Below are 11,708 nucleotides of genomic sequence, written 5' to 3' on the forward strand. Positions count from 1 at the left end.
CCAGTAAAACATTTCCTTTATCATGCTAAGCTGTTACATGAAAGTGTCTGAATTTGTGTTTTCATGCAGAATACAGAACATCATCTTCAGTGGGCCACAGGGCACCAAAAAGAGCATGACTATCAACAAGGAGTTCATCATTTCATGGGTACCATCCTCCTATCACCTGGGAAATCATTACGTCATCTGCTTCGCTGTGGAATCAGTGAGTGGGTGAGTGTTTGGTTTATTTATCTTAGAATTAGGATTTTTGGGCATATCTATTATTCCATACAAATGTTAGTACATCATAGGACATCCACAGTACGACATCCATGAGAGAGTCCCATAGCCTACGGTGGCTGGGAGGGCTCACAGAAATGCGCAACCAAAATGCTTTGCATTAAGAAAGAAGACAAGTTTGATTAGCTGTGACTGACATTTAAGTGCCTGACACACAAATGCAAACAGGTGAAAGAAACTGCTAATCACTGCGACACAACTGTATATCCAAACAGTCACATTCAGCACTAAATGAATTAGTTATAATCAGCCTAAAAGAAAAGACAAAAAGATAGAATGCTTTAGTTACTTTCTCAAGTTTATGTGTTGATTGTCAGTCTTAAACACAAACATGAGTCCACATGCTCTCATCTCTCATGACTCTTTCTCTACATGGACAGTAAAGTCTGCTAAAACGCTGCCATAAATGATAGTGATAGTAGTTCTGGTATAGTTATAGTTTGTCCCATTGTTTTCCTGAGATACTTTTGTAATCATGTCATTAATTGCAGCATCAGTTGAGATGCAGCAGCCTCACCACTGTGTCTCTGTCACTACAGCATAACATGACGTGTCAAACCAAAAGTGACAGTAAAAGTGACAGTATCAGATACATGACCAATATTGATCACTGACTTATGGCAGTTAATCACAGTCTCTGCAGCTTTAAAATTCTGATGTTTTACTCCATACTGACTCTGAGAATCTATTCTTACCAGTGTTTTGATTTGGAAACCAAACGAACACAAAGAGATGCATGATCTGTTTATTATTGATCATTTAAAGCAGACTGGCCTCTCTGGTATCTGTTGGCTCAATCATGGTGGGACTGGGAGTTATGCCTGAGAATAATTTGAGATGGTGTGTTTCCAGGTGTCTAGCAGAGAGCAAGCATCACTCTGAAGTGTTGAACTAATTTCTCTGATGCTTTTTCAGGAGTAACATCTATCAGTCAGACATGAGGTGTGTAATCGTGGATGTCGAAACAAAGCAAGGTGAGTCTATTTGCTACTTTGCTGGAAACAGATAACACATGACTAATGAGATAAGGTAGACTTGATCCCACAGAGAGAGAAATTTGTCCTGGCCTCTTCCCCTATGCTGCAGCCATTAAAAAAATCAAACACAAAATATCAAACAGAACAAATGAGGATTATCAAATAATTCCCCTGAAAATACAAGAGATGAAAAGCAGATTCTTGGAGTACCTAATGAAACAACAAAGACTTACAACAAGGAGGCAGCAGCATGAGGCAGCCCGTGACACAACCAAACAAAAACTCTGCCTCATGAAGCACACAGCTAAACAACACGCTTCAGCTAAACTAGTCACCAGAGAGCCCTCAGCTCAGCTCATGTTAGCCCAGCAGACCAAGGAGGAGCCACTCCATCCAAACAACCAAGACCTGATTTTACATCAGCACCAGCTGACAGTGTGACACCAAGGAAGCTCTGAACAGACTGATGTGTTGTTGAAGACATGCTTCTGATATCATCTGTAGAGTTGCTGCCTTCAGAGAAATAATGAGCCAAATAAAGATGAGATGAGAGGAAGGACCATGAAGACAGACTCTAAGAATGCAGTTGGTATTTAAACTGCACTCTGTCAGACATTTTATTCTTCTTAAAGAGTGTAAAAAAGCTTGAGCAGAAATGAATGTTTTAGCCCTGTCAAAGGTTTAAAAACATTTCTACTGAGTTCTATTGTTTCACCACTTTCACCATGGTAATGATTATAATGAATGAAATCAGAGTTATTCCCTCTCACACTGACACAACAGCACTGATGTTTACATTCATGACGATTGAAGCAAAAAAGTAACTAGTTACTTTTCCAAAGCAGTAACTCAGTTACTTTTAGAGAGCAGTAACTAGTAACTGTAACTAGTTACTATTTTTCAGTAACTTCGCCATCACTGCTGAATAATCAGACACTGAATCTTTTATTTCCAAAGCTCACATTATTATTTTATTCAAAATTAAAACACCAAGAACATCAAAACACCTTGTATTTAAAAATTAGGCGACATAAACACAAGGAACACAACCCTAATTTCAAAAAAGTTGGGACACTGAAAAATGTCAATTAAACAGAAGTCAATGACTGTCAAAACTCATAAATCCATTTTTTATACACAACAGAACATAAACAACATGTCAGGTAATAAACTGAGACATTTTTAACCTTGCAAAGCAGATGGATACGCCTGTTTCTATATTTCTCACTAGCAAATCCATCTTGCAAATCTCCCATCTGAACCGTTTGGCCCCAGTTAGAAAGTGACAGGACCAATCAGCGACAAGGGGCAGTACTTTCAGGCGCGCGCGACAGAGTCATGATGTAAACAAGCAGCAACAAGAGGCCGGTGCAACTGGCGGAAGAGATTAGCGAGGATGCTGTTAAAGCGCTAATTTTTTCAGAACTTGACGACATTTCTTCGTTAAAAGAAGAACAAAAAACAGCAGTGAGTTGTTTTCTTTTCAAAAACGCCAAAAATGGAGTACTTACATGTCCACAGTCGCCATGTTTTGTGTTATTCCTGCTGTGCGCGTGCAGCTCGATAGTGGCTATCTCACGTGTTTTGTTGCTCTGATTGGCCTGTAGAGATGTGACAGACAGATTGTTCATCCAATCACACTTCGAGTTGTTTTTACAAAGCTTCTTCCTTTTCCCAAACGTTTCCTATTGAAGCTTTCCCAGATAGATGTGTGAAACAAATCCATCTGCTATGTCAGATTAAGACATTTTACCATTTCATGAAAAATAATAGCTCATTTTGACTTTGATGGCATCAGCACATCTCATAAAAGTAGGGACAGGGCCATGGTTACTGTTGTGTAGCATCCCCTCTTCTTTTAACAACAGTCTGTAAGCGTCTGGGAAGTGAGGAGACCAGCTGATGGGAGAGGAATGTTGTCCTATTCTTATCTGATATAGGATTCTAGCTGCTTAATAGTCCTTGGTCTCCTTTGCTGGATTTTCCTTCTCTGATAGTCCAAATGTTTTCTATTGGTAAAAGGTCTGGACTGCAGGCAGACCAGGTCAGGACCTGGACTCTTCTCCTCTGAAGCTGTTGAAATAGCCAAGGCCTTCCCTGACAGAGACGTTGTCTGGATGGGAGCAGATGTTGCTCTAAAACCTCTCTCTACTTTACAGCATCAATAAATAGTTCCTTTCCAGATGTTAGAGCTGCCCATGCCATAGGCACTAATGCAACCCCATACCATCAGAGATGCAGGCTTTAGAACTGAGCCAGGAGAACAAGCTGGATGCTCCCTCTCCTCTTTAGTTCACAGGACAGTGTCCGTGGTTTCCAAAAAGAATTTCAAAGTTTGATTCATCTGACCACAGAACAGTTTTCCATGTAGCCTCAGTCCATTTCAAAAAAGCTTTAGCCCAGAGAAGATGGTGATGTTTCTGGATCCTCTTCACATATGGCTTCTTCTTAATGTTACATTCATAACTGTCATTTATGGATGAGACAGCCAACGGTGTTGAAAGGCAATGATTTCAGGAAGTGTTCCTGAGCCCATGCAGTGATTTCCAGGACAGAACCATGCCTGGTTTTAATGCAGCGGCCGCCTGCGCCAAAATAAAGTGCTTTATGGGACAATTTTGTAATTTTAAAACATGCACTGATAAATTAAAGATATTTAACTCAATAATTCAAAAAAATCTATACTGTTTTTTAATAAGTAAGAAAAACTTCAAAGCATACTTTTGTCAGTGTATGAAATGCTTTTTTTTTTCTTTTTTTTTTTAGTTTTATTTTGGGCATTTTTATGCCTTTATTTCATAGAGGAGGATAGTGGATAGAGTCGGAAACAGGGATGAGAGTGGGGAGAGACATGCAGTAAAGGGCCGCAGGCCAGATTTGAACCTGGGCCGTCCGCGTACATGGGACCACCTGTTCCTCAGCTTTTGACATTTTTAACCGATGATTTGGAAGTTTATCTCATATTTTTAACCACTCGGCCACCTGCACCCCTGTATGGCATGCTTTTAATAAAATAACAGGATGTCCATTTGTTTCTTGTTCAAGTGGAGTCAAATGTGATCTGTAGCCAGTCCACAATGAGGATAGAGATCAAGAAATCTTCATTTCCTCGGCTCAGTGAGGACCATTTGCGTCTCAACGACCCGTCCAACATCATTTGCAGCCTGAAGACTCACTCCAACAGCACCCATGTCATCGGCATCGTCCCCCTGCATGGCTGTGGCACCCAGATCGAGGTAACACCAGGTCTATGCTTTTATTCCTGTTGCTTTTCCATCTTTAAAGCAGCGTAAAGTCTGAACACACAACCTCTCACTCTGCAGGAAGATAATGACTACCTTAAGTTCAAGAATGAAATCACCACATTTGACGACCTCAAAGATGTGATCACCAGGAAACACCTGCTGGAGGTTCAGTTCTACTGTCAGTACCCCAAACGAGGAAACGTGACTCAGAGCTTCTTGGTCCACAGGAAGAGCGTCACAGTGTGGGAGAAAGGCTTCGGCAGGTTCACGTACCAGTATGAGTTTTATCCTAATGCTCAGTTCCACACCATGATTGATCCCAAATACTACCCTCTGGAGTACGACTTAGGGGGTCGGATCTTCATGCAGATCGAGGCAAAGTCTACGGTCAACAACACCCAGCTGTTTGTGGAGTCGTGCAGAGCTGCACCGTATGACAACCCCAACTCCAAACCAGTCTACTCCATCATTGAGAACGGGTTAGTAGACTTTCTGGTATGCTAGCATGAAAGAATGCCCATTTGGGGCCTCATATTCAGGGCAGGGGCAGCGTCCAGACCATGTCAAAGCATTTCAGCTCTCAGACTTCATCACTTTGACAAATGCCAATTGTGAAACATATTTATCATGGTCTATTTTTAGCACCGTCCAGTTTGAAAGAGCCTAAAAGGACAGTCTTGTGTGCTTTCTGTTCAGTCTGTTAAGTCACAGCACAGATTCATTCTCTGTGATCGCCTTCTCTGATATAGGGACCATCGTAACAGACAAAAAACAATCATGAAGTCTGACTTCAGCTGAAGTATGAACTACTCACATGAAAACACTACCAACCACCTCACTGGAAATAATGTGTTTCTATGTCTTACCAAGGAAATACATCTAAACTGGAACCACAGATCAGATCCATCTCCTTCCTCTTGAAACAAGCTTATTATCTCTACCTATCAACATGACAATTAAAGGAACCCTTTACAACCAGTTTTATATACACAAAACAACAAAACTCTCATAAAGGGTCTGAAAAATTCACATCACAAGATAAAACACCATTTTGAACATTCTCTTTAAATAACACAGACTACTAATATTTCTGTGTGTATGCATCAATTCATACCAAAGATGTCATGACAGAATAAGTTTTATGTATACTTCTCTCTTTATTTAAAACACATTTTATTCCTACAGTGGCTTAAACATCAAGATAGAGAGAATTTTTTTTAATATACTTTTTTATATCTTGTTTAGGTGCATGGAGGACTCGACTGTTCAAATCCACACCCCCGACCACCCGAGGCAGTTCAGATTCAGCATGGAGGCCTTCAAGTTCATCGGATTGCATGACCAGGTGAGAAATAACATTCATTTCTAACCACATGGGTTATGAGATTTTAATATTTATAAAATATTTTCTAGTGTTAATGCTGTCAGTGAAAGAGGTGAAACTTCTTTTTAGAAAAGTCCTAAGCCTATTGTTTCACAAAAATAAGACTCAATATATTTGTGACAACCACTCACCAACAAAAGTAAATTTATTGTAAACAAGTAAGATACCTTAACACCAGTGATCATCCAGTCTGATTTTATTTTGAGTGCTTAAAATAGTCCCAAAACGGTTTAAATAAGGAGAAGATTTATCTCAGTTAAAGAGTGACATAGGAATTATTTAGAGCTCCCAGCATCAATGCAATTATCACAATGAGATTAAGGTCTTACATTAACATGAACATTTTCAGGAGTGTTATTCTGTCCTGAGAGGCACACTGTAGTTAAGCTTCCCAAGTAGGACAGCAGGTGGATACTGCTAACAGTAGCATCTTCTCGTTTCAGTTTAAAAAGCTCACTGACAGCTCAGAGGAAAAGTTGTCTGGACTTTTTATGTAACCAAACAGTTTCCTTTATTCAGCTCAACTTTACTTATTTTACAACTTTAATTCAGAGTTTTAACTTTGGATCAACCACACTCTTATATATATATATATATATATATATATATATATATATATAGTGCTTAACAAATGTATTAGACCTCCTGTCATATTTGTCTCAGAGACTATCCAGCATCATGAAGTGCTTTAATAATTCTTTCATTTTCAGTCAGCTCTCCACATTTTGCCATTTTGACCAGGAATGAGGAATTTCAAACTGAATTCACCTTTTTCTACCCAAATTTGAGCCGGCTCACTGGGCTTCTCTGAGAAGTCAGAAATAATCATGCATAACATTCAACCACTGAAACTCATTTTTCTGTTCAGGAGCGCAAGTAAATAACTATAATTTGACATATTAATCAAGAAATAATACTGTGCTTTACTTTTTTTTTCATTTTTTTTGTAAATCAGTAAATTTGAAAATTCATGGATAACAATAATAATTATATTTTAGCATTAAAAATATCATTTGGGTTAAAGAGCTTCTACACATTGGTGTATTAACCACTGCAGAAACATAAAAAATGATTTTGGTAATTACCAGTGCTGTTAATTTAGGGCAGCTGTAACACAAACCTTACTTTAGGTGGTGGCCTAATAAATTTGTTAAGCACTGTATATTTGAAAAATAAAAGCAGGTTGTTACGTGACCAGGAAGTAAGGAATCTTAAGCTTTAGACAGTACAAATTTCACAGTAAAATCATAACAAAGAAAGTATCTTATCTTAGTCGTTACCTTGAGTGGGTTAGACAGAGACAGCAGTGAAACACGAACTCTGGAAAAGTCTAAATGTTGTCACATTAACCAGGGATTAATGGAAGTCATTCAGTCATTTTGTACATGCTCTCCTGCATATTTCTTCATGTCTAACAGTGTTGAACAGTGAATGTGGCTGAAAAATCCCCTCAATTTTAAAAATTAGGTCAAAATTGTGGTAAGGGCTGTCAAAAGATACACAATCCTAACTGAAAGTAAACTCTGAATTTCTGTAGTTAATTGTGATTAATCGCACCCTTAGTATCACATGTTAGAATTGCAGCATTCATAACTTTCTTGCACCATTTTTCATTTTTCTACTGTCTTACATGAAGGGTAGTTGACTTCCTGTTTGTATATAGATCTGCTTTTATTGATAGATAGAAGATTTTTACATGAACCTAATCACAGAAATGGAACTTTTTACGGATTGAACAGGAAATAAGGAATCAGTAAAAAGGTAAATCTTTGATAAGAAAAGGTTCCGATGACTTCAGACAGGAAATTCTGAAATGTATGAGGGTGGAAAAAATATAACCTACGACTGTTTTATACAAGTATTTTAAAAACAGAATTAAACAAGTCTAAGCCCTTTACCAAAACTACTGTAGAAGGAGAAGCCTGAGTTTAAATGTTCAAAAGAAAATGTAACACTACATTAAAGAGTAAATTAAAGATTATAATCCAGTTTATTTTTATTTACATAAAACAAATCTCTGCATTTTTAAGAACAAAGTGTAAATTTCTGAAATATGAAAATCTAATTTTTGACAAATACATTTTTAATCTAGAAGAAAACTCAGTTAAATGATCTGATATTGAAGTAAAACGTGAGAAAAACAAACTTCTTTATAAAGAAATGAATATTATCTGGGAGAACAGCACCAGATTATCATCATCAAGTTATACTTCTTGTTAGGATTCAGCAGAAATGAAATACTATTGAGTCCAGAATAATCTCATTCTCATCAGCATCCATTCCCAGTGATGATTTCAAACATTTGATAAAAAAGGAAGAAACCTAGAGGGCACTGCTGTAAAAACATTTTTCTCAGTCCTCAGAAGCAGAAACCCGATTATTGAAGTTTCTTTTCTGGATCCGTCTGTCTGTGATTTTACTAAAAATGATTTATGTGCCCACACAGTAACAACATGTTCTGTTGTCTTCAGGTGTACATCACCTGTCAGGTCATGATGTGTCAGGCTGGAAACCCCGACAGCAGGTGCTCACAGGGGTGCAGGCGAAACGTACACAGACGTAAGAGAGAGGCTGCCACCCAGACTTCAATGCACCTCATTTCCCAGGGTCCACTGCGCTTGAGCAGGTCAGCTGTGAGAACAGAGAGCCCAGGTAAGAAAAACAGGCAGCGCTTTTTTAATCAGTCTTATATGAGACTTCTTCAGACAGGATCAAATTCAAATCCCTGCTCTCTCTTCTGCAGTGATGAACCTGAATCTGAACATGGCGTTCATTGCCGGATGTCTTCTTGCAGCCGTTGGCATGATCAGCGGAGTGACCGTGTACAAAGCCAGAGTATCAAGGGTCAAATACCAGCCTCTGTCTATGTCTGAAAGTTAAGACAGTAGCATGTGTAGCATAACAGCTCTGTTTGAGTTACACTGAGGTGTTTACAGGTAGTGGGGTTAGTTTTACTCTGGGATATTTGATGTTTGTGTATCTTAATGTGCGCACTTTGAAATGAAGGAATTATTCATTGAGAAATTTTCTTGTGTGTATAACACAAGGGTGAGGATCTGTACCTGTGCATATAGGAAAGAAGGTTTGATCTGAATGAACACTGAGAGGATGACCATCTAGCTCTGTAGCTGCTGGAGGCTTCTTCTGTTGTTTCCTCGGTTCAGATGGATAGTTTTTCTTGGGGTCCTATCTGGCTTAATCTGCCTGGACTATGTTTAAAAATTCATTTTAAAGCAAATCTTCTTGACTTTTGTTGAATTCTTACATTGAAAACTATTGTAACATTATGATGCCAAACAGAAGAACACCATGAAATGATACAATATGATCAATACAATCAACATAGAAGGACAGCATGATGCAATATGATTCAGTTATTACATGACAACACTAAAACTGCCCTTCATTTGCAATACGATGAAAATATCAAAAGATGTTCCAAAAAATACTTTTATCTTCCTGTGAATTCATTAGAAACAGGGATGATTGGAGAACAACTGACCTTTTCAACCACTGAAAAGCTATTTATAAGAGGATTTAGTCGTACTGTTGAACAGTTAGGGTCCAACTCTTAGTTAAAAATATCTCTTCTATGTGTTTTATCAAAAATGTGAAAAGAAGCTGCCCCCTGCAGGTTGAAACCAGCTTCTGCAGCTGAAACATTTTTGAAAAATGTCTGCAGGCTGATCTGGTGCTCTGTGTCGTATGTGGTGCCATCTAAGGCTGGGCAATTAATCTAAATTTAGATTTAACCGCATTATTTACTTGGACAAAATTTAATATCACAGGTTTGCACTTAAAATGATATTAAAAGGGAAAATCAGTAAAAATGAATCAGCATTTGATATTCATGATCAGATCTTCTTTCTCAAAAAATGCAGAAAAAAAGTGTGGAAATTTATTTTAAAATCTCAATTACTTTTATTGCTATTTATGTATGGCATCCATTTTTGGCCACTTACACCCAAAGTTTAACTATTTGTTAACATCGTAGGATTAAAATATTTCATTTTTGTTTTTTACATTACAAACAGCAGGGTTCGCTCTTTGACTGCCATTTATGGTGTAAATACTAAAAAAATAATCAGTATTTGATAGTTATGACCAGGTCTGGTCTTAATTTTGAAGAATAATGCAAAAGAAGTTGTAAAAAATAGTAATGTTTACTCTCTTTATTGTTTCTTTTGTATGCTGCCATTTTTGGCCACTTACATCCAGCAGTTTCTTTTACACCATCTGAGGTTTAAACATCAGGATCCATTGTTTTGATGATTAAAGCAGCTTGTTGTTAACACATTTAGGTCTTTTATTCATGGGCAGAACATGTAAAAATAGCAGTGCTTCTTTTTTAAAACATTATTAAATAGTTCAGAGATGGAAACTGAGATGTTTTTATGTGCCGCACCTTATGCTGAGGACAGACTCTTCATATGTCAGCTGAAGTAACTGTATCTCTAATAACATGTCAAACTTTCTGTTTCTATCAAATCAGCTCTCACACAGCCTGTTAGAATGGAAACATGATCACATACTACTGTTGATTTGATCAATAAAACATCTTTCTCTCACATGTTTGACTGTTTTGTCCTTCTATTTCACCTCCTGACAAACACTAGGACTCAACCTTTATTCAAATGCCATGGGAAGTTTACTGCTAACACTGAACAAGCACAATAATAACAGGTTGTTGGTATTGTTAGAGGATGCTGTGTCGGACATCCCTGCCACCAGCTGTAATCCTGGACACACATTTGATTATTTCTGCATGAAAACCACGGTGACAGCAGAAGATCCTGGTTGACTCTCCACGTTTCTGTCTTCTTCTGTTGTTGAACTGTTGTTCTTGGCTGTGTCCACTCATCAACAGCATGTCTTTAAGGCATATTTTTGGTGTAATGTAGTGAGTAATGATAGGGGTCAGAGGTCATTGTAGCCAAACACTAAGGTAGCAGTGCTGAGAGAGGTTTATTTTGTTGGTAAGAAGTTAAGATGAGCAAACATTAACAGTTTCAGGCTTTTAGAAATAAGAAGTCACTTCAGAAGAGGATCCAGGACCAACTCCAGGCCTCCAGGCTGTTTTAATTGAAGCCATTAGATCTTTAAGAGTCCATCAGTGGGGAACCATCAGAGCTCTCTAGGCCAGGGTTATTCAATTACAAATTCAGCTGGGCCAAATTTTAAAGTCAAGAGATGTAGCCGGACATGTTCAGCGCCCAGTAAGCAGCTGGTAATGTCAAATTTTGAACCTCTACAGATCAATCTGATGAAAAATCTCCATTTTTTTTATCCATAGTTTCCCTTTTAAATTTGGCAACATGACAAAGGCACATGAAAAAGTGCATTAAAACAACAACAGAGCTGTACTTGAACATTATCTGAGGTAGCTGATTTTTTTTTCTCACTTAAATAGAAATAAAATAAACAATGAAAAAATAAAATGAAATCCTATAAATACTAATTTTGAACACATCTTATCCAGGCGTATCTTAAAGTGTATAAAAAAACTAAATTTGCACAGTCGTAGCTACAGTTGAAAAGGACATGTTTTATACTCGGTATCTTGGGGCTACTTCTGTTAGCATTGCTAGCCTCACTTCAAAACAACACAGTGCATTGTGGGTAGACTGTTGCTAACACAGAGTGTTGCGTTCAGGGTCTGAAATACTGTGGGAGTATATGAAAACTTGCGAAACAGGTTACCCTCTGCATCTCTGGCATGACCGCAGGCTGGGCCACTTAGGGGTTGGTTCAGGGCCGCATGTGGCCCCCAGGCCTCTAATTGAATAGGCCTGCTCTAGGCCCTCTGAAAGGGCCTGAGTG

General features: G+C 38.1%; 1 protein-coding gene across 1 annotated transcript; it reads left to right on the top strand.

Annotated features, from left to right (window-relative positions):
* The first annotated feature begins 1,203 nt into the window (after positions 1 to 1,203).
* Positions 1,204 to 8,768, top strand: LOC121514485 (CUB and zona pellucida-like domain-containing protein 1). The gene is made up of 6 exons (XM_041794614.1): positions 1,204 to 1,256; positions 4,305 to 4,495; positions 4,583 to 4,983; positions 5,750 to 5,849; positions 8,360 to 8,540; positions 8,632 to 8,768. Exons 1-6 carry the CDS (start codon positions 1,220 to 1,222, stop codon positions 8,766 to 8,768), a joined length of 1,047 nt encoding a protein of 348 aa, XP_041650548.1. The 5' UTR covers positions 1,204 to 1,219.
* The last annotated feature ends 2,940 nt before the right edge of the window (positions 8,769 to 11,708 follow it).

The sequence above is a fragment of the Cheilinus undulatus genome, linkage group 1, assembly GCF_018320785.1.
Source record: "Cheilinus undulatus linkage group 1, ASM1832078v1, whole genome shotgun sequence".
Taxonomy (NCBI): Eukaryota; Metazoa; Chordata; class Actinopteri; order Labriformes; family Labridae; genus Cheilinus; species Cheilinus undulatus.